Here is a 23,879-nt window from a genome sequence, read left to right as displayed (position 1 = left end):
ATGCAATCCATCCCATCATCCAGATCATTAATGAAGATGTTGAACAGAACCAGCCCCAGGACTGACCGCTGGGGCACTCCGCTTGATACTGGCTGCTAACTAGACATCAAGCCATTGATCACTACCTGTTGAGCCCAGCGATCTAGCCAGTTTTCTGTCCACCTTCGAGTCCATTCATCCAATCCATACTTCTTTAACTTGCTGGCAAGAATACTGTGGGAGACCGTGTCAAAAGCTTTGCTAATGTCAAGATATATCTCATCCACCACTTTTTCCCATATCCACAGAGCTAGTTATCTCATCATAGAAGTCAGTCAGGTTGGTCAGGCATGACTTGCCCTTGATGAATCCATGTTGACTGTTCCTGATCACCTTACTCTCCTCCACGTGCTCCAAATTGGATTCTGTGAGGACCTGCTCCATGATTTTGCCAGGGACTGAAGTCAGGCTGACCAGTCTGTAGTTCCCCGGGTTCTCTTTCTTCCCTTTTTTAAATATGGGCACTATATTTGCCTTTTTCCAATCGTCCGGGATCTCCCCCTGATCACCACGAATTTTCAAAAATAATAGCCAATGGCTCTGCAATCACATCAGCCAACTCCCTCAGCACCCTTGGATGCATTAGATCTGGACCCATGGTCTTGTGCATGTCTAGCTTTTCTAAATAGTCCTTAACCTGTTCTTTCACCACTGATGGCTGCTCACCTCCTCCCCATACTGTGTTGCCCAGTGCAGCAGTCTGGGAGCTGACCTTGTCTGTGAAAACCAAGGCAAAAAAAGCATTGAGTACTTCAACTTTTTCCACATCATCTGTCACTAGGTTGCCTCCCCCATTTAGAAAGGGTCCCACACCCTTACTGAATGAGGGAGAGAGTTCTGCAATGTCATATTTGAGTTCCTTCAGAACTCTTGGTGAATACAACTTGTTCCCGGTGACTTTATAATGTTAAATGTATCAGTTTGTTCTAAAACCTCCTCTACTGACACCTTAATCTGAGACAGTTCCTCAGATTGGCACTCCTGAGCCATTCTTTTTAGGTGACAAATCTCCCTCACATCCTCTGCAGTGAAGACAGATGCAAAGAATTCATTTAGCTTCTCCACAACAGCCTTGTCTTCTTTGAGTGCTCCGTTAGCACCTCGATCATCCAGAGATCCCGCTGATTGTTTGGCAGGTTTCTTTCTTCTGATGTATTTTAAAAAAATTGCTCTTAGTTTTTGTGTCTTTTGCTAGTTGCTCTTCAGATTCTTTTTTGGACTGTTTAATTATACTTTTATATTTCACTTGACAGAGTTTATGCTTCTTTCTATTTTCCTCAGAAGGATTTGACTTCCAGTTTTTAAAGGATGCCTTTTTGCCTCTAACCATCTCTTTTACTCTGCTTTTTAGCCTTGGTGGCTTTTTTTTGGTCCTGTTACAGTTCTTGTTATTTGGAGTATCCTTTTAATTTGATCCTCTATTATGGTGTATTTAAATAGTTTCCATGCAGCTTCCAGGCATTTCACTCCTTTGACTGTTCCTTTTAATTTCCATTTAACTAGCTTCCTCATTTTTGTGTAGTTCCCCCTTTTGAAGTTAAAAACTACTGTGCTGGGTTTCTTTGATATCCCCCCCCCCCAAGAATGTTAAATTTAATTACATTATGGTTGCTGTTACCGTGTAGTTCATCTATGTTCACCTCTTGGCCCAGATCTTGTGCTCCACTTAGCACTAAATGAAGAACTGATCTCCCCTGGTCAGTTCCAGGGCTAGCTGCTCCAAGCAACAGTCATATGTTGTCTATAAATTTTATCTCTGCATCCCATTCTGGGATGACATGTGTTTAGCAAATTTGGGGTTAGTTGAAATCCCCTATTTTATTGGGTTTTCTGTTTTTGTAGCATGTCTGATCTCCCTGGGCATTTCACAATTACTGTCATCATCCTGGTCAGGTAGTCAGTAGTGTATTCCTACTTCTGTACACTTATTTTTCAAGTATGGAATTTCTGTCCATAGAATTCTGTGATACAGTTCGATTCATTTAAGATTATTACTATATTTGACTCTATGCTTTCTTTTACATATAGTGTCCCTCTTCCACCAGCGTGATCTACTCTGTTATTCCTATATATTTTGTACTCTGATATTACCACGTCCCATTGATTATCATCATTCCACCAAGTTTCTGTGATGCCTATTATATTGATATCCTCATTTCATACCAGGCACTCAGGTTCACCCATCTTAGTATTTATATTTCTTGAATTCATATACAAGCACTTATAAAATTTGTCAATATTTAGTTGTCTGCCTTCATGTGTTGTAACTGAATGGGACTCTTTTTCATTTGACTGTTTCTCTTTGGCTCCTAATTGTACTTTATCAACTTTTATCCTCTCATGTTTACTAGTATATAGATTATCTTTTTAAATAAACCCTCCCCTAAGGGATGTCTCTCTCCAAATCATATGCTCCTCTGCACCTGTCAACTTTCCCTTAGCCCTTAGTTTAAAAAGTCCTCTGCGGCCTTTTAAAATTTACATGCCAGCTGTGTGGTTCCATTTTGGTTTAGGTGGAACCCATCCTTCCTGTATAAAATGCTCCTTTCATCAAAGATTCCAAGTTATCAATAAACCAAAACGCTTTCTCCCACCACCATCATCTCATCCATGTATTGAAACCCTACAGTTCTGTCTGTCTAGCTGGCCCTGAACATGGAACAGGAAGCATTTCACAGAATACTACTGCAGACATCCTGGACTTCACTCTCTTACCTAGCAACCAAAATTTGGCCTCCAGGATTTCTCTCCTACCTTTCCCTATGTCATTGGTATCTACAGGTACCATGACCACCAGCTGCTCCCCAGCACTGCACATACATCTATCTAGATGTCTCCAAGTCTGCAACCTTCACACCTGGCAGGCAGTTCACCATGTGGTTCTCCTGGTCACCACAAACCCAGCTATCTGTATTTCTGATATCAAATCCCCCCATTATTATTACCTGTTTCTTCCTCATAACTAGGGTCCTATCCCTGAAGAGATATCCTGAGTGCAGGAAGATATGACATCATCTCGAAGGAGGGTCCCAAATATGGGATTGTTTCCCTCCGCTCCTTCCCTGAGACTTTTATCCTCCTTAGTAGCACAGAGGCTGTCACACTAGGTGTGGGACTGCTCTACTGTGTTTCTGAAAGTCTTCTCTGTGTACCTCTCTGTTTCCCTTAGCTCGTCAAGTTCAGCGGCTTTGGGCTCTGAGGGCCATGAGTTGCTTTTGCTGACTGCTTGATACGGCACCTGCATACAAGGCAAATATCGTACATGCTGCATTCAGTGCAATAAAGTGGATCGCCCCTACTCTGCTGCTAGACTTCTACCTGCACTATTTCTACTCTAGCAGGGATTTTTGTTTTGGTTGGTTGTTTTTTGGGGGGTTATTGGCCTAAGTTTAGAGTATGTTTGTTAGGTGTGTCTGCCTCTCACCCTCCCTTGCAAAACTCCCCTGTCTGCTAGCTCCTCTGGTGGCTTAGGAAATGACTTTTAAAACTCCTGTTCTCCCTGAGCTAACCCACCTCCCTTTCTCCCCATCAAGGGATTGTAAAGGGGTAAGGGACCAAAAGATGGCAGGCTAGAGCCTCGTTAGGAAGTTCTCAGCCTAGCCTAGCAGGTCGCTTGGCTCAGCACACAGCCCTACAGCAGACCGTGCTACACTCTTTAATCAAGCAAACACACAGCAAGCAAGCAGATAAACAAGCAAACGAGCAGACAACAAGGTAACAGACAAATTCACCCCAAGTGCAAGGGTCATGTAGTCTCTCCTCCTTCTCATGGAGAACTCCCTCACCAAACTGCCCTGTTTGCTGCACCAGTTCACTAGCTCCTCTGGTTGCTTAGGAGCTGGCTTTTAAACCTTCTTTCTGACTTAGCCCCAACCCTTTATCAAGGGGCCGTAAAGGGATCATTGGATTAACATCAGGTCAATATTTTTCCATTTAGTTACCTTGTTTAAATGAGGAAAGGAGGAGAAAATAACTCTACTTAACAATAGCTTTTAAATGGTGTCAGGCTCTGAAATTCGCATCCCATTAAAACAAGAGTAAGGTGTTGTATTTGCTGCTGCTCTCTATTTGAGTTTTTTTTTCTCTTTGTTTTTCCTTGTCTCCATGTTTTTCTCCTGTCTCCAGTGTTAAAGATGTCTTGCTACAGAAAAATAGAAAATGGTATTTGTATCTCTTTTAGCTTATGATGAGTATTAGAAGGGTTGAAAAAGATTGTTTAAAACTTTTTTTTTTAATCTGTGCTTTGGGTTTTTGTTAACCTTAATATGTCAGGAATGTAAGACTAGTCTTTACCTCCTTTGCTGGAGGATCCCATTTACATTTTCAAAGTGTTATACAAGTGTGTGGTGTCTTTTAAAATATTCTTTTAATTCTTTTAATTCATCTTTTGATTCAGTGCACGGATCAACACTGTGGCTATGGGGTGCCTGAGGACTTAGTGTGCCTCGTGGAGGAACTGTATTATGGTACATTTAACTGTGTGAGGGTCAGTGGTTGTATTACAGACTGGTTTTCTGTAGAATCAAGGATACACCAGGGATCCTTCTTACCTATATTAAATAATGTTCTAATAGACTATCTGATGACAAAGCTGATAGAGGTTAAAAGAGAAGGTGTGAAATCTTGGGTAGGCTGATGATATTGCCTTATTTGGACAGACTACTGACCAACTACAGCTAATGCTGGAAGAGCTGTGAAAAACTGCAGAACCTATAGGATTTAAGATCAATGGTGATATAAAACCAAATTTATGCATGCCTCCTATAAAATGGAAATGAATGACCTGCTAATACTGCATGTAGTTGGCAATGACATTGTCATAAATATAAAGGGAAGGGTAAACCCCTTTGAAATCCCTCCTGGCCAGGGGAAAACTCCTCTCACCTGTAAAGGGTTAAGAAGTTAAAGGTAACCTCGCTGGCACCTGACCAAAATGACCAATGAGGAGATAAGATACTTTCAAAAGCTGGGAGGAGGGAGAGAAACAAAGGGTCTGTGTGTCTGTCTGTATGCTGTTTCTGCCAGGGATAGACCAGGAATGGAGTCTTAGAACTTTTAGTAAGTAATCTAGCTAGGTACGTGTTAGATTATGATTTCTTTAAATGGCTGAGAAAAGAATTGTGCTGAATAGAATAACTATTTCTGTCTGTGTATCTTTTTTGCAACTTAAGTTTTTGCCTAGAGCGGTTCTCTATGTTTTTGAATCTAATAAGGTACCCTGTAAGGTATCTACTATCCTGATTTTACAGAGGGGATTTCTTTACTTCTATTTACTCCTATTTCTATTAAAAGTCTTCTTGTAAGAAAACTAAATGCTTTTTCATTGTTCTCAGATCCAAGGGTTTGGGTCTGTGGTCACCTAAGCAAATTGGTGAGGCTTTTTATCCAACATTTCCCAGGAAAGGGGGGGGTGCAAGTGTTGGGAGGATTGTTCATTGTTCTTAAGATCCAAGGGTCTGGGTCTGTAGTCACCTAGGCAAATTGGTGAGGCTTTTTACCAAACCTTGTCCAGGAAGTGGGGTGCAAGGTTTTGGGAAGTATTTTGGGGGGAAAGACGTTTCCAAACAGCTCTTCCCCAGTAACCAATATTAGTTTGGTGGTGGTAGCGGCCAATCCAAGGACAACGGGTGGAATATTTTGTACCTTGGGGAAGTTTTGACCTAAGCTGGTAAAGATAAGCTTAGGAGGTTTTTCATGCAGGTCCCCACATCTGTACCCTAGAGTTCAGAGTGGGGGAGGAACCTTGACAGACATTGAATGGGTAGTCAGTTGACAGCAAGAGATTCTATATCCAAAGACATCACTCACTGGGTTGGTCTTACATCGCTGGCATTTCAGCAATATCAAAGACCTCTGTTTGGGCAGTGTGATGTTTGTGTGACAACTAAGATACAAGTGTTCAATGTGTTTGGTGATGACAACTCTGTTATATGGAGATGAAACATGGTCATTAAAAAGAGCTGAGGAGAGGAAGTAGTCGAAACAGTTTTCAGCGTCAAAAGTTATATTCTTAACATCCATTGGTTTGATTTTTGTCACAATGGAGGAGATACTTAGATGATTGCAGCAAGTTGCATTCTTGCACCAGTTGAGAACAAGATTGACTGCAGTGGTGGGGTTATGTCCAACCGCACAAAAGAAAGTATGTTTTTACATGTTTATGGAGCTGAGGTCGAAGGAAGGAGAGCAGAAGGCTGACCATGAATGAGATTGAAAGATGCAATTTTGAAGGATTGAATAAGCCTGAATCCTCCCATACTGAATCTTCCTAAAGGAAGAAGAGTTGCGAAGGACCCCATTCAAGATGGAAGTCCATTCTGTTTGCCCCCACAACTACATCATAGCCATATGAAGCTGCTGCTGCCACCGATGATGATTGCAATCCACACTGCACTGCTGGACACTGTTATATCAAACTGTTACTTCTTCTTCAAGTAATAGTACCTATGTGCATTCCACTTAAGGTGTATATGTACTCCATATGCCTGAGACTGGAAGAGTTTTGCTAGCAATGGCTGTTGGTCCACACCTATGCCCTTCTCCTCCTCATGCTCTGAAATAAGGGCATAAGGAGCAGCAGTGCGGACTGACCACCTCTACAGTTCCTTTCTACTCTAAGTGCAGTATCTGCTGGTCCTTTTCAAGTAGAACCTGTCAAGCCTCTGAGTATAGGCTTCAGAGAATCCTTAGTGGATAGCGCTATGAGGCCCCAGTCTGATCCTGGCCCATGAGATCCCTGTGTACATTGGGCAGAGGCATCAAGAAGTGCCCTTCTGAGCACGTTGGTCTCTAGTTCTGGAGTAGGGCAAACGACTCCTCCAAGTAGGAGGAAAAAACCAAACAGTCTCACAAAAAAAGTGAGAAACCCCCCTCCAAGTCCTAATCCAAGTGGACTTCCTTTCTGATATCCTATAAGCCAGGTCAGACTCTGCACCTCGCTATAGAATTGTCAGGCACTCACAAGGAGCATGGTACCAGTTTTGTGGCACCAAAGGGCAAGTGTGCCCCAAAACCAGACCTGATCAATGATAGTGGGAGCATCCTCAGTACCAGAGAGGGAAAGAAGGCAGCAGATGCCTCCTACCCCAATGATACCAACACGGCCTACGAAGGAGTCAGTATTGTAGACCATGACAAGACCAACAACTCTGGCGTGACCAAAAGAAAGAAGCCTAGTCCATTGTCTTGGGCCAGGGGTTAGATACAGTCACAGGGACCACCCCCTTTTCCTTACAGCCCCTTCACACTGGCTTTATTGGGGTCTCTGGGATTCTATGTGCAACATCCCAAATCCATAAGATCACACCAGGAATCAAGACAAGCTTCCTCAAAATGAACAGGCAACATTGCTCCAGATCTACGCCCTTTAATAAGGAGTCCAAACATCTAGACCCCTCCAGGAGAAAGAACTTCACTTCGGTGAGTTTACAGTTCTTCATAGTGAACCACCAAGCTTTAATGTGAAAATATGATTTTATTAATTATAATAAGTTATCAGAATTCACTAACAAACTCCCTCAAGAAGATAGACTTCAAATTCAAGCAATTATCAACAAAGGTAACTTGCTGGGTAGATTGGCTCTCCTGGCCTCAGTGAATGCGGGAGATACAATCTCCCACTTGATGGCAACTTCCATAGTCCTGAGATGATATTTGTGGCTCCAGTCCTCCATATTTCCCAAAGAAGTCCAATCCACCATGGAAGATCTGCCTTTTGAGGGAAATGATCTATTGAGAGGAAAGACAGATGAATCATTACGTTCCCTCAAAGAATTGAATATAACTCTTGCATATAATTGCTTGGAATTGAAATCTGTCCCCCATCGACAAAAATACTGATCACAAATGCCTTCCTCCTAGAGAGGGGAGCTCACCTATATGAACATGTAATGCAGGGTACCTGGACAAACCAAGAATCCCAGTTGTATATAAACCTTCTGAAGTTGCTTGCTGTACATGATGCCTACGAACAAATCCTACTCTTTATTTAGACCTTGCACATCCAGGTCATGTCAGACAACATAAGAATAGTTTATATTTGCAGTGTTGTTGTAGCCGTGTTAGTCCCAGGGCATTTGAGAGAGAAAGTGGATGACGTCCCTTGCAATATGTGTTAACTCCCCTTGCTTAACAGACTGTTCCACCTTGTCTTTAACTCTGACAGTCTGAGTACCTTTCCCAGACATGAAGAAGAGCTCTGTGTAAGTTCAAAAGGTTGTCTCTTTCACCAATGGATGTTGGTCCAATAAAAGATATTACCTCATCCACCTTGTCTCTCAAATAGTTACTATATCAAGTAAGAAGGGGAAACAAGGTCCACCCCTCTTTGCATAGAAGCAGTGAATAGTGGAAATAGTGTATTCTCCATCAGCTCACCCTCTTAGAGCAGTGCACCTTTTGGTCACGCGAGACAACCTCAGCAGACATTTCTCCAAGGACCATGAGTGATAACTGCACGACTCAGTGGTATGGAGTGTCTTTCAGCAATGGACATTACCATTGTGGGAGCTCTTTGCATCTCAGGGGAACCTGAAGTTCTGAGGAAGATCAAACAAGAGAGAGAGCTGATTATCCTGATTACTCCCTGGTGGCCTAGACAGTTCTGGTTTATGAGCATTCTCCAGGTGGCCTCAGGCCCATGTGTCCATATTCACCTCTTCCCAGACCTACTGAGTTAAAATGAGGGCAGAATCAAATACTCCAATCGAGTAGTCCTCCATCTAACAACATGTTATTTGTCTGGATGACGGACATAGAAAAGGCACATTCAGTGGCAGTACAATCCTTAACAATAGTAGGAAAGCTTCCACAAGAAAACACTATGCCACAAAATGGAAAATAATTCTCTACCTGAGGCCAGCATTGGTGAATACCTTCAGAAACTTTTGAGATCCCTACTATTTTAGACTAGCTCCTCTCTCAAAAGACATGAGGACTATCTCTTAGCTCCTTGCATGTTCATGTGGTGGCTATTAGCAGTTTTCAGCCTCTAGTGGGAAGCCCTCCAGTCTTCACCCATCCTACCACAGGAAGGATTTAAAAGGGCTCATCAGAACCTTTCCTCCAGTGCTGAGACCCACACCGACATGGGACCTCCAATCTTGTCTTATCAGCACTGATGAAGACCCCATTTGAACCATTAGTTTCAGCCTCATTCACACATCTCTCAGTGAAGGTGGCCTTTCTCATGGCAATCACCTCGGGCAGAAGAGTCAGTAAGCTGGATGCTCTTATGGCTGACTATCCATGTATGGTCTTCCATGAGGATAAAGATTTCCTGAATTTAGGATGTAGTCTCCCAAAGTAATCTTGGAATTCCATCTGAACCAAGTCGTATACCTACCTGTCTTCTATCTGAATGTCCATGTCACTAGAAAGGTCAGAATACTCCACTCTCTGGATGTTTGCCAAGCACTGGTCTTTTTTACGTACAGGGACAAAGCCCCTTAGAAAATTTCCCAAACTGTTTGTGTCCTTTGCCAAATACATGAGAAGAGAAGCTGTCTCCTTTATAGAGATTTTGGTCTGAATCCTGATACATTACAAACTATCAGTGACTACTCCCCCTCAGGTGGTGAGAGCCATTCAACAAGAACCCAGGTTACCTCAGTAGCCTCACTTTGAGACATCCTTCTAGATATCTGCCAAGTGGCAATGTGGGGCTCCATCTGTACCTTTGTTAGACATTTTGCCCTGGTACAGGCTTCTACAGCAGAAGCCTCTTGGTTTAGCAGTCCTTCAATATGTGGTACAGCAGCATTCCTTGCACTATCCTCCTCAATGAATACTGCTTATAAGTCACCTCAGGTAGAATACACATAGTGACAACCACTTGACGAAGAAGAAGAAAAGATTACTTACCTGTACATTAATTGGAGTTCTTTGAGATCTGTGGTCTGTATTCCACTACCTGCCGTCTTTCCCCTCTGCTGCAGAGCCTTATCCCAGGCCTATTGGCAGTAGAAAGGTTACTAGAGAGGCAGGCAGTCCTCACTGCCCCATGTGGCCTTGATGTGGAGTATGAGGAGGAGAAGGGCACAGGAATGGACCAATGAATACAGCTAGCAAAAATTTTCTGATATCAAGTACATGTAGCACATGCACAACTCAAGTGGAATACAGCTAGGGACCACACATCTCAAAAAACTCCAGTTATTGTGCAGATAAGTAACATCTCCTTAATCTGAAGAAACCCCATATGCAGCACAATGGGTTGAGGCCTTGTCTAGAATAACGTAGTAAATTCAAGGGCTGTGTGGATGAAGTCTTTCCATTGTCTTTGTGATGATGACAGAGAGCATCCAAGACTGTTTTATTTTCCCAGATGCCTTGTTATACTTACGGTTTAAAAAAAATGTCTGGCCTTTTGACTTACTATGAGAATACAGCGGTGTGGGTCAGCTTCTCTAGTGTTGGGAGCTTCTGTGCTTGATGGGGAACTTTGCCATAAATGGGGAGGGCAGGTGGTGTTTACACTGCTGCTTTCCCCAGAATTTAATTTCTGCCAGGACTCAAAGTGCATTTCCTGTCACCCAAGCCCCACCCTCACCAGCACCACGCTTTTCTGCACTGGCATTCCCTAATGCTCCCATTGGTGCAGGTGTCTTGCGCTGTTGTGCCTCCACCCACCCAAGCAGACTTTACCTGGGTTAATAAAGAACGTTCATTTAAATGTTTTCTAGGTGTTTGCCTCCATTAGGAAAAGTGGTTTGGTATGACATTAATTTTGACAAATAACCTAATACATAAACCTAATGAAGTATATTTGGAAGGAATTAAATAATGCATATGTTAAAGCATTTAATGAGAGAGAGAGAGAGAGAGTAAGGAACACTTGCCCTGAAGGGCAGCAAAGCACTGAAACGTATGCTGAACAGTTTTGCTAAATAGGGGCCTGAAGCAGCATATGGTAGGCTCTCTATTTATTCATTCATTTATTTTGTTTATTTATTTTTAACAGAGTTGCATGCTTATCTAAAAGGGACTACAACTTGGAACCTGCTCAAATCCTTGTTCTGCACCAATCTAAATAACATTACTTACTAATTTTGTATCTCTTCTTCTTTACAGAACCTATTTTGATAATATAGTCGCAATAGATTCTCTACTTGAACATATAATGGTAAGCTATCTTTTTTCATCTTTAAATTCATACATCACATCTGTTAGTCTTCCAGTCTCTCTTTCATTGAAGTAAAGTGTGGCATTGTTGAACCATAGAAGCTGTTTATAATGAGTTCATATGATCAGTAATTCTGAGGATGGTCTATAAGGAAATAGTGATAAGGGTCCTCTTGGTTTTATTTATTGCAAAAACTTCATTTCACAGTTTCATAAGTACTGAGTTATTGGGTCTCTGTGAACTAAATGTTGATCTCAGATTTGCTAGATAAATGGAATATTTGTATATGGAAAGGTACCACTTTTTCTTATCATTTCAACTTGTTCCTCTGACTGGTTCTTTCTACTTTCAAATCACTGCACATTACAATACACTCCTCAAAAAACCCCACAAAAATAGCCCTTCTGATTGAAGAGCATTTTCTGTGTGAAGCCATGTGAAAATAGACAGTATTACCCATAGATAGTTTATCCAATGACATGTGATAGGTACAAAAGAGAGTTGTTTCCTACCAATTAGGACATAAACCGATTTAGATTCCGCAGTTACAGAGTGGCACAGTCAGTCACAGAACATTATGGCAGCAATTAAAGCTGGTTGCATAGTAATAACTAACAGATTATTTAGTCAATGGATTTCACTTTTTTGAGTTCATAAACCGATCACAATTTTCTTGAATTTATTCATTATTCAGAATTATTCATTGAACATTATCTGCAAATCAATTTGCCTGTAGATTGTTTGCTGAGTGTTTGAATGTGTTTAGTTTTGGACAAACATGTTGAATAATATGGTTCTCTTCCCTGATTGAATGAGTGTAAATAAGAGTCAGTTTTCTGATGAGTGCTTGCATTTTTACCAATTTAAAAATCGCTATCCAACAATACTCTCCAGTGTTTGCCCTAACCTTATCAGTGAACTTTTTAGCTAGAATCTTCACAGAAAGTAAGCACACCAACAGTGCAAACCATGTCAAAGCAAATTTGTTCATAAATTCAAATCAATATTCAGGAGAGATATTTTGCAGTCTTAGCTGAATCTAGTTACTACACAGACAAGAATTGCTCTCTTCAATGCACAAGAAACATTCCTCAGTTTCAGCAGCTTTGTCTATTCTTATTTACACAAATTGCTTCACAACATTGTTTAACATTTAAAAGCACTGTGGTAACATAATACACAGAACTTAATGACAGATAATGATATTCTTCTCTGTGAACAGTCACCAAGTAGAACACACACATGGCAATGCAATATGCTTATTCTTTCATCTTCCTTCCAAGCACCTGCTCTCAGCATTCTGCTGTACAACCTGCTTTGATGCTTCACATTCAACTTCCTTTGAAGTTTGTGCCAATTGGCTTCTTCTGGGTCTAGCAGAAAGAGAAGGATGGATCTGCTAGTTTGTGCATCCACTGCAATTCTACTGGAGACCAGTTGGATCATTTCTGTGACTCACCCTATCTCCTAGAGTGAGAGAACAGCAAGAATCAATCTCCACTCCCCAGTCCACCTCCTGGAGATTACAGTGCAAGCTTTTGATGGTTCTTACACTAATAATAGTAGCATTTCTCTGCTTTAAGTTTATCTTTATATCTTTGTTTCTTTCTTATTCAAACTCCTTAGTGAATTTAGTGCAGTAAAAGGTGCCTGATTGGGAGCACCTGAAAATAAAGGTCTTTCTTCATCCACAGAAGTGGTGCAGCGTAGGGAACAGGAGTGTAAGTTTCCCCACACACTGCCTCACTAATGTGTTTCAGAACTATTCTGAAGGCTCTGCCCTGAGGGGAGAGATGATAGGTTGGTCCCCTTCCGTCCTTGGCCTCCTTATTACTCTAGTTACAAGGGTACCTTTTGTGATTATATCACCTGCCAGTCACTGTCTAGGTGGGTTGGATTTGAGCCAATGACCCATGAAGAAAGGCTTTGCCAAACCCGTTAGGCATCTGCTCCACAAACAGTAGTATTTTAAGCAGGCAAGTCTGACAAAAATAGGTTGTGACATAAGATAAATGACATCATCCTTCAGGAGTTGAATGTATTAAAATACAATGCCTTGTGGTCTGTTTTAAAGTACTGCTGCTTTACGAAGCACCTGACATGGTTTCAGAAGGTACATAGGGAAACCTCCTTTACTGTAATCCCAGGGATTGCCAAAGTGGTTTAAATTAGTTCCTCTGGTTTGACTGAATAAAGGAATAATGGGAATGGCTAGACTTTTTAATGAACTCCCACATGGAGAAAAGATACCTTGGGCCTGACACTCAGCCTGCCATCTTCCCCTCTTGCACTAGCCTGGTGGCACCAAGGAGCCAGAACACTTCTGGATCTCTCCAGATGGGGATTTTTCCAGCATGAGGGGAGCCTTCAGCTGGTGTAGCTGGGTTCTACACAGGTCGCAGCATAAGGGATAGGATATAGAAAGTACGACAGGACTGCTGTGGTCCAGCAGTCCCTGGCTGGCAGTCGGTACCTTGTGTGCCAAAGGTAGTTGGCATAGCATTCGCCCCAGAATCAGGGAGCCACACACAGATTTTTTGCAACTCAGGCTGAGTCCAGCGCACATTGGTACAGATGAGAATCTGGCACAATATTTTTATATCTCACTACTATCCATGACAAAAATGGCACTTTTGCTTCTTTAGAAATGTATGCTAACTTCAGAATCCTAGCATTCTTGAGTGTATGTTTAACACACACGCACAAAGGATATTTTAACAAAATTCATGCACACAAATATAGAGTTCTTAAAATCTGAGATTAAGGTCTGGCCCTTTTGTCTGCTGTAAATGAACATATCTCGGGGTATTCTTCACAATGGCAAAGCAAATGAGAAAAAAAAGAATCAGATGTGCGTGCGTTTGTGTTTGTGTTTTGTCCAGCTGAAATCATCATGATTAGGGGACATTCCCAAAATTGAATGCTCTAAAGTCCAGTTTTGATTTTACCTTTTGCATCCTTTTAAAAATCTGGTTGGGATTGTTACTGATGGATTTCACATGTCTATGTGTGTCCTGGAAAAGCTTGAAACTGTGTGTATGCAAACTCCTATATTAGTAGTATAAGGAGAGAGCACACCCGCTATACACATGCTTTTGTGATCTATATTTTCAGATGTCAGAATATAATTTATGTAATATATACAGTAGCATTAAATCCTGTAACGTGATAATAAAATGACTACTATGCTACACAATACATTTGAAAAATATTATATAAAATCTTTTACTTCAGCTGGACTCATACATTTGGATAGTCTCTGTCCATTGCTCTCTCTCTCTCTTCTTTTTTTAGTTGCTGCAAACTAATTTTCTGAAAAGTGATCCCACAGAGTAGTGTGTGGGAAGTGTTAACCTGTTCTCATTTGAAGTGAGAGGAGGAATTCAGAGATGAGATTTTTGCTGTGTCCTTAGGTCACACTGTTGGGCCTGGATATTTCAGAACTCTTAGGAAAGGATATGCATTGTGTACTTGAGTCAACCAAAAGTACTTTTGGACTTTATGCAAAAAGTTATTTTTCAAGGCTTCTGCAGATGGAAAGTTTGGTGTATTTTGAGCTAAACTGTGCCCTTATGAGCTGCAATATCATATATGCAAGAGGGATTGCGTTTCGTGTACTCAGGGGTTAGCTCTTAATCCCAGAATTTTCTTGCTCTTGTATAGTTCAGAAGTAACCTAGGTAAGCACTTTAGGAGTTAAGCGTATTATAATTTTCAAACAATAAATATTTATCTGGCTTATCATTTAAAATGTGGAGTATTTTAATCTTGAGAAAACACTCTGAACCCCAAGGGGTTTGAAGTCTCTATGTCTTTGGGGCCAAGGACTGTCATTTATTATATGTCTGTGCAATGCCTAACACAGAGGGGTCCCAACCTGGCTGAGGCATCTAAATGCTACCACAGTACAATAAATGCTATTAATGATAAATAAACTAAAGGATGTAAGAAAGCAAGGACTTTTCTTGCTTATTTTATTAAAAAAAATGGGAAAAGAAATGTCAGAAAAATCTCATCAAGCTCTAATTGTAAAGTAGGATGCCGTGATGCTTCTCTCTTTGGCCTCAAAGCACATTTTGATAGGTGCATCTAGCTGTAATGATATAGTGACTGGTCAGTCTGCGTTTCCATTAGGAACACTATTTATTCAGAGTTTTAGAAATCATAATGCCCATAAAATGTTCTTTGATATTGTTGTGTCTTCAAATCTATTAAAGTACTGGAAAGTAAATCATTTTAAAAAGTAGGGAAAAGGTTGTCAGTCCAAAAGCAAGGACTTTCTACCCACAAAATACCCCTCTTCAATGGGAGACCCATTTTTCTCCTTGTACATCACCCACTGAAGCATCTAAAAAAAATCCCTGACTTTTTAAATTTAAATGTTAAAACTGTAAATGACAGCTTGATTTAAAGAAATTATTGTATAAAACAAAAAAAATATTTTTGTGTGAAGTTATGGCCTAAATTGTTATAGTTGAGGAAACTTCTGGAAAATGCTTTCTCTATTAGAAAAGCTGTCAGAACTTTCATATTCGAAGGGTCTACCTTCATGAACAGATTAGGGACTAAAGTTCACCTGAATCTCATGATGGTTAATCTTAGTTTTGTTCTTTGTCTATAGATATATGCAAAAAACCTGGTGAATGCAGACCGCTGTGCACTCTTCCAGGTTGATCACAAAAACAAGGAGCTGTATTCAGACCTTTTTGATATTGGAGAGGAGAAGGAGGGGAAACCTGTCTTCAAGAAGACCAAAGAAATAAGGTAGGAACAGCAGAAGAATGCAATTTAATTCTAACTAGCGATGGCAGGTATTTTGTTACCCAGTGTCTGTGCCTACTTGCAGGTGCCTACCCTGACAATACTTGTCATACTGTGATATCATTCCCACCAGGACCCGCCTCCAGAAGGTAGTACTTCTGGGAATGACATTGCAGTGCCATCGAAACAACGTCTCTGAAGCTATAACGTCACTCCTGGAAATGCCGTCTTCCGGAGGCGGTCCTTTTGGAAATCAGGTTGGAAAAAAACACAGGTGCTCCAAGGTAGGTAAAGGAGCAGGTGTTAAATTAAACCCCCTTATCTACAGTTCTGAAAGTACAAGACTTTTATTGGCTTTCCCAAGATCAATCTAAATGTGACATGTTCTCTCACACACACCCAAAGTAGGGAAATTATTGTGGGTAATTCTGGTTGGCGAATCAGGCATTGCCGGTAACTGGTCAGATCTAATCAATCCTTTTAAGGTGGGCAATCCATTTACTCTTAGTTTAGTGTCTCCTTGCCTCACCTGATATGATGAGTCTGGACTTTGTTCTGATTTAAATAATTGTGATTTTAAAGTGCACTGGAACTGGTCAATTTTAAGCTTTGCACAGGCATGGAAGGTTACACAAGATTCTATGAGTATTTTTAAAACTTGTGCATCATCTACATGGTACAAATTGCCTCATTAATGTGTACATTTTACACATACACACCTCCTTAGTGGAAAAAACAGCCAGAATAACAAGGTAACTTTTAAATATTTCAGTTTTAGGAGCGAATGATAATTTATATAGTGCCTTTCGTTCAGGAAAATCCCTAATGGATATAGGTTGAGATTTTTCAAAGCAGGGTAGGGGATTTGGGTCCACATTGTTTTATAGTTTAGTGAAAAATGTGTGACTAAATCCCATGCATTACTTCAAAATCTTTCAAACATAAAATACATACCACTCTTCACTCAGCAGTGACATTCTAAAATGGTTTATTCAATTGTTTCTTTGTATCTTTAAAGTTATAGTATCAGATATGGTTCATACAAGAATGTAAGTCAAATTCCCATACTCTCAATGGGACTCACGTAGGCTGATGTTTATTCTTTCTTACTACATTGTGTACATGAGCATAAGAGAGTCTACACTGGTGCAGTTTACATATTAAGGAGCAAGAAGATGGTGTGAATTAAAGAAGGAGGTGGCCTACTTACACTTTCTTATACCCTCCTGATAATTGATTTTCTTGTTTACATTCCTCTCGTCTGTCCCCTCAGTGTGAGAATTACACAAATTTTGACTTTGAATGTAAGGGAATCTATGAGGCAAATTCAGGTGTGATGTATAAGGGGAAAGGACTGTAACATATACATTTGCAAGAGGGTAAGAGTCTGTCTGAAGTAGTCTGAATTGGTATAATGCTGTAATTGGTGTACATGTTGTGGGGATAGGCAGAAGAAGGTATAGAATACACCAACTTAAACTTCTTCTAGACATACAGTAGAACGTAGGAGTTACAAACACCTGGGGAATGGAGGTTGATTGTAACTCTGAAATGTTCATAACTGAACAAAATGTTACAGTGGTTCTTTCAAAACTTTAAAACGGAACGTTGACTTAATACAGTTTTGAAACTTTGCTATACAGAAGAAAAATGAAACAAGCACAGTTTCCTTACTTGGTCAAATCTTTTTATAAACTTTCACTTTATATTTTTAGTAGTTTACATTTAACACAGTACTGTACTGTATTTGCTTTCAAATGAGGTGTGTGGTTGACCGTTCAGTTCGCAACTCTGCTTTCCTGCTGTACTGCGTAAAATCCTGGCCCTAATGAAGTCAAAGGGAGTTTTGCAACTGATTTCAGTGGAGCCAGGATTTACCCACTTAGACTAACATCTGCGTGTGGCCCACCTTTGAGCATCTCTGCTTATTTCACCCATGTCTCCTTTGAATTATAAAAGCCAGAAGTGTTTTATGTTGAAGAATGATCCAAATTATTTTCTTGTAATAATATTGACTGCAGGATTTGTATGATTCAACTATAGTATGCTTCATGTATTTGATTTCATTGTGGAAGGTCTACAAGATTCTGTCAGTACTAGTGCATTTTACCTTGCTGTAAAATGAAATTTATCCATCCATTTTAAGGTCTGTGTGACCCAAGTGCACATGAACTGCATACTTGACATTTTCCATTGACTTATTCCAAACTTTTTTTTTTTTTTGCACCAAAGAAGCATATTACATGAGATTCATTCATAAAATAGCATGAATATAAGAGATTCAGTTGATAAATTATAAAATAAACTGATGACTTAAACACAAGTCATCAGACTGCGCAAATGTAATTGAATGTAATGAACATGAATTAAAAATAACCTCTAATCTTATTATGGGCAGCAATCCATACTGAACCAAAATGATTATAGTATGGGACCTTTTTTAGCTCTATATCGGGGTGGGCAAACTACGGCCCGTGGGTCGGATCCAGCCCACCATCCATTTTAATCCAGCCCTCGAGCTCCCGCTGGGAAGTAGGGTCTGAGGCTTGCCCTGCTCCAGCCAGGGAGCAAGGTCTGGGGCCACTCCGTGTGGCTCCCAGAAGCAGCGGCATGGCCCCCCTCCGGCTCCTACACTTAGGGGCAGCCAGGGGCTCCTCTCTGTACACTGCCCCCGTCACAGGCGCCGCCCCCTCAGCTCCCATTGGTCAGGAACCATGGCCAGTGGGAGCGGCAGGGACAGTGCCTGTGGATGGGGCAGTGAGCAGAGCTGCCTGGCTGTGCCTCCATGTAGGAGCCAGAGAAGGGACATGCCGCTGCTTTCGGGAGATGCTTGAGGTAAGCGCTGCCCAGAGCTTGCATCCCTGAGCCTCCCCTCGCGCCCCTACCCCAGCCCTGATCCCCCTCCTGCCCTCCAAACCCCTCGATCCTAGCCCAGAGCAACCTCCTGCACCCCAAACCCATCATCCCCATCCCCACTCCAGAGCCTGCACCCCCAATCAGAACCCTCACCTCTCCCCATCCCCCTGCACTCCACCCCAGCCTGGAGCCCCCTCCTGCACCCTGAATGCCTTATTTCTGGCCCCACCTCAGAGCCCTCACCCTCTCCTGCACCTCAACCCCAATTTTGTGAGTATTCATGGCCCGCCATACAATTTCTATTCCCAGATGTGGCCCTCAGGCCAAAAAGTTTGCACACCCCTGCTCTATATCCATATAAATATTTTCAGTAGATCTGTATTATTCATTACAATTCCTTCTTGTCTTTCAAGAATTTTATCCTTACAAACAACAAAATTAAGCTGGTTTGGATTGAATGTACATTTGTATGTTCAGGGTAGTCTACAATGAAAAAATGTTTATTCAAACTGTTCGTATGCTGATCAACATGTTTCTTTAATATGTGCAGATTTTCTATTGAGAAAGGAATAGCGGGTCAGGTAGCAAGAACAGGTGAAGTCCTTAACATTCCTGATGCCTATGCAGATCCACGCTTTAACAGGTAAGACATTCTTTAATTACAACTAAGACAGGAAAAAAAAAAAGCTTGCTTTTTACTTAATGTTCCACTCAAATTTTAAAGACATTATCACTTGATTAGTACGTTTTCATGGAATTAAGGGGTATGATGAAGAGACAAACTTGAAATATTTATTTTCATAGCATGCACTCTGATCTTGTGACTGTAGTCTATTAAAATGATTTTGATTCTGTTTTACCAAATAATTGAGGAAGCATTAGTTATTTTGTTCTATATAGAAGTTTGCACAGCTGGATGGACTATTGCTGTACATTAATAACCTTAATTAAGTCTGATTGGTTTAGAAAATAGGTGTGTTTCAGTCACCTGACGACCAGCTAAGTCATAAAAATAGAGTTTTTAAAACATTTTCAGTATTTTTATGAATGAGCTGACTTAATTGGCTGAAGTTTATTTCTTTAACTTTTAAATGGGTATTATAATAATTGATGCATGCATTTAAGTGTTAGATTAGTGAACCCTGTGTATATTTAAATGACATTTCTAGGGAAGAAGGGATGACCATTAACTGTTGTCCTTCTCTTCCCCAACTCTCCAGAGAAGTTGACCTCTACACAGGCTACACAACCAGGAACATTCTGTGCATGCCGATTGTGAGTCGAGGGAGTGTAATAGGCGTTGTGCAGATGGTGAACAAAATAAGTGGAAGTGCCTTCTCTAAAACCGATGAGAACAACTTTAAAATGTTTGCAGTCTTTTGTGCTTTAGCCTTACACTGTGCTAATGTAAGTTTTACCCCCCAAAAGCCTAATATGAAGTGTGAAGAAAATAGTTTCAGTTCTGTCAGCTATTGCTTGTAACATATTGAGTTAGGATCAGTTTGGGATTTTATCAATTCTGCTTCATCTTCCAAATCATTAAAATTGATTAATAATTCTGTTTTGTTGAGCTAATGGGGCATCAGTAATATGTTGATTCTTTCACAATAAGGATTCGGTTGATTTCTTCTGAAATAATTGTGCAATTGATATATCTGTTATGTACAGCTAACGTAAAACAATGTACTCCAGTCAAAGTATGTAGAGCACCACTTAACTTTGTTCAGATAAGGTGAATGGGCCTGAGTCATTTATTCAGGTTCAGAGTATGTATTTTGCACAGTTTACTGCATGGTGGAGGGAGTGTACTCAAATACGTAGTGTGGAAAGAGTATATCAAATACATTTGAATATTTATTTTAACATCCTGGAATTTTCTCACATAACTACCCATGCGTCTAGATGAGTGTTGATGCTATTAACTGTGAAAGTCAGCCTTCTTTTTCTTTTAAAGAAAGATAACTGTTCATTTAGAAAGTATAAAAACATTTATAATCATTACCATATAGGTATAAAAATGCAATATTGACCATTACAAAGAGGAACTCAGCACATTTTATTGAAGAGAGATATTGTACAATGACATAGACCAGAGTCTCATAAGATCCCTTTTACAGCACTCTGGCTGTAAAAGGGGAAGTAAATTATATTTATGCCCACTTTAAGGCCTCTTTAGAGTGGTATAAAGTGGCCTTAGTGTAAATCAGGATCAGGTCCAGTCAAGTCCATCTATTGGACATGGATCTACCATGTTAGAGGATGAACCCTCAAAGCATGTTGCTCCTGGGGACTTTCTACAAATGAAGCATAATTCTCTTTACTCATTTACAATCCACACCAGGCCTAATATAGTTGAATTTCAATCTTTTACTATATCATTGAACTTGTTTTTCCCTGGCGCTGAGTGGTAATTTCTCCACTCTCTGTTGTGAAAAACGCTGTCCCTGAAGCAACAGTGACAATACATTACTTGAAAAACTCAGTGGGAGATTGAAAATGTATAGAAAATATGTTATCTAAATTAGCTCTTTTGGGCCAAATTGTGGCTTGGCTAGCGCAGTGGTCAAAAGGATGCAATGTGCTCGTTTCTCAGTTCTGCACCTTCTACCCACATCACAGGTAGTAGCAAGGGCATTGAAATAGGCTTCGCAGAGGTGCTTCCTTTTTTGAGTGTCCCTCAGGGCAGGGTAGTCAGGGGACAAGGAGCAGGGGGGGTTGGATAGCCTGTGGGTTCCGGGAGGGGGCGGTCAGAGGACAAGGAGCGTTGGATGGGTTGGGGGTTCTGACGGTGGCAGACAGGGGGCAGGAAGTGGGAGGGGGTGGATAGGGGGCGGAGGCCAGGCTGTTTGGGGAGGCACAGCCTTCCCTACCCAGCACTCCATAAAGTTTTGCAACGCCAGTGTGGCCCTTCGGCCAAAAAGTTTGCCCACCCCTGCCTTAAAGGGAAAGGACCTGATTTTCAGAAGTGCTAAGTTTTCACCTTCGTAACATCTGGCTCTTATAAAATGTGTCAGGTCAGGCATCCAAAATAACTAGTCAGTTTTGAAAATGTAAGCCTTTATTATTAAGAATAAATGTTTGATCTTGAAGGAAACAGGCATTATCTTTGTAACCGAAGTCCAGTGTTAATGAATAACGATTGTTCTTTCAGATGTACCACAGAATTCGCCATTCAGAGTGTATTTATCGTGTAACGATGGAGAAGCTGTCCTATCACAGTATTTGTACAGCAGAAGAATGGCAAAATCTCATGAACTGCACACTCCCTACCCACATCTGCAAAGAAATTGAACTGTGAGTCTTTTGTCATTTCAACAGCAGCTATAACCTGTATTTTGCTCATGAAGTTAAATTTTCCATGTACAGCAGAGGGTTTGTGGAAGTTGTTATCAAAGAAACATCCTAAAGCTATTGGGATTCATTTTGAATTACCTTGCACCTCATTATATCTGTACAAAGTGTAACACAAATGTAAAATGTTACCTAATCAGAGTAGAAGCATTTTGCATCCACTTTGCACACGTGTAAATAATTATATATTTTGCACAGCAACAGTAAATCAAGCCAAAGGAATGTAGAGAAAAAAGTTCTATTAATTAGGCTTTGTTTGCATGGGATCTCTGCTATCCTAATCCTACCAGTTCTCCTGTAGTGAATGAGGCTTCCAGGAGAAACCAAGTAAGGGAGACCCGACTTTCTGATCATATAAAAAATAAACCACAAAAAAATGAAAATACAAAAGCTCAGTGATGCAAAGCATTGAGCACTCTGGCTCCAATCCAGCAAGGCATGCATGCATGTGCTTAAGTTTAACTGGGACTACTCATGATTAAAGTTAAATATGTGCTTAAGTGCTTTGATTGTTGGAGTGCTCAGCAGTTTTCAGGATTAAGCGTAATGTAGGATAGTTCTTTGCAGTATAATTTTTAATGTTTTGTTGAATGATATTATATAACGCACCTCCTCAACAAAATGATTTTTACTTTTAAATATGGCAGGCTTTCTTTTTGGAAATACAAACCCCCATTGTTTTAGAATCTGAACACAGGTAATCGTTTTCCAAACAATTCAGCTACTTTCAGATCTGACACCTGCTGTGCTGTTCAGTGTATCACAGACACTCTAACATTTGGTTAGATTCAATGGGACATAAATAGAACATTTCAGCACATCAGGTGCAATGAAAGAGGGTAATTAATATTGGAAGGACAAGCAGCTCTGCTATGCTAGCCCCCAACATGAGGCTATGAATGTTGATATGGGTGGGCAGGGGGGAACATCAACTAATGAAGCATAAAAGTACAGTATTAAATCCTTAAATTTTGACATTTTTATTTAGTTTCTATTAAATAGTAAAAGCTAATGTTTTTCCCTACAAAAATGAAACCTGGTGGAAGTTGCATCCAGTTCTTGAAATAAGTAATTGATTTCAACCAGCCCTGAAAACACCAGTGAATTTCTCATTAAATATGAGCCACCCTTACAGCTTTGTGTGGCGAAGGGTTAATTTGAGTTTGAATACTTTTGAATGACATTATAACTCCCCTCATTATCCTAATTCAACAAAGAAGATTCTGATGAGCTCTCTTACTCGTTCTTTAAACGATATAGTTCCCTTAAAAAGGGAAAGGGGAGGATGTTTCTATTAAGCAATAGGGCCAGGTCCTGAGCTGATGTAAATCTTCCTAGCTCCATTGAAGTCAGTGGAACTACACCAACTTGCACCAGCTGAGGATCTGGTCGACAAAGTCAATATAGTATGTATGGTCAGAAACAAGACTCTGCTGTCAGGTGAGCATGTCATCTAGCAGTTTTTAGCCTAAGTATAATAAGAATTAAAGGATATTTCCTGCTGCTGAACTTAAATATTCTTTATGTCAGATACCACTTTGATATCGGTCCCTACGAGGATGTCTGGCCGGCCATTTTTGTCTACATGGTCCACCAGTCCTGTGGTGCAACCTGGTATGAATTACAAGTATTTTTCATCACTATTATTTTGGTTCTGTGATTATTATTATTATTTTATTTTTCTTTTACTGAATGTTGTAATCAGACTCCTCATGCTTGGATATTTTTTTTTAGCAACATAGTATACCTTG

At 40.5% G+C, this 23,879-nt stretch overlaps 1 protein-coding gene across 2 annotated transcripts in view; it reads left to right on the top strand.

Moving 5' to 3' along the window:
- Positions 1 to 23,879, top strand: part of PDE10A (phosphodiesterase 10A) — a 337,153-nt gene that overhangs the window by 221,610 nt on the left and 91,664 nt on the right. For both annotated transcript variants that reach the window (XM_084623497.1, XM_084623496.1), the window contains exons 10-15: positions 11,110 to 11,161; positions 15,782 to 15,924; positions 19,328 to 19,420; positions 19,998 to 20,184; positions 21,929 to 22,071; positions 23,659 to 23,742. In XM_084623497.1, coding sequence (XP_084479623.1) covers positions 11,110 to 11,161; positions 15,782 to 15,924; positions 19,328 to 19,420; positions 19,998 to 20,184; positions 21,929 to 22,071; positions 23,659 to 23,742 — 702 coding nt within the window. The remainder of the gene's footprint in view (positions 1 to 11,109; positions 11,162 to 15,781; positions 15,925 to 19,327; positions 19,421 to 19,997; positions 20,185 to 21,928; positions 22,072 to 23,658; positions 23,743 to 23,879) is intronic.

This window comes from Lepidochelys olivacea (assembly GCF_965140295.1).
Source record: "Lepidochelys olivacea isolate rLepOli2 genome assembly, chromosome: 3".
NCBI classification, from domain to species: domain Eukaryota; kingdom Metazoa; phylum Chordata; order Testudines; family Cheloniidae; genus Lepidochelys; species Lepidochelys olivacea.
This window is presented reverse-complemented; position numbering and strand designations above follow the sequence as displayed.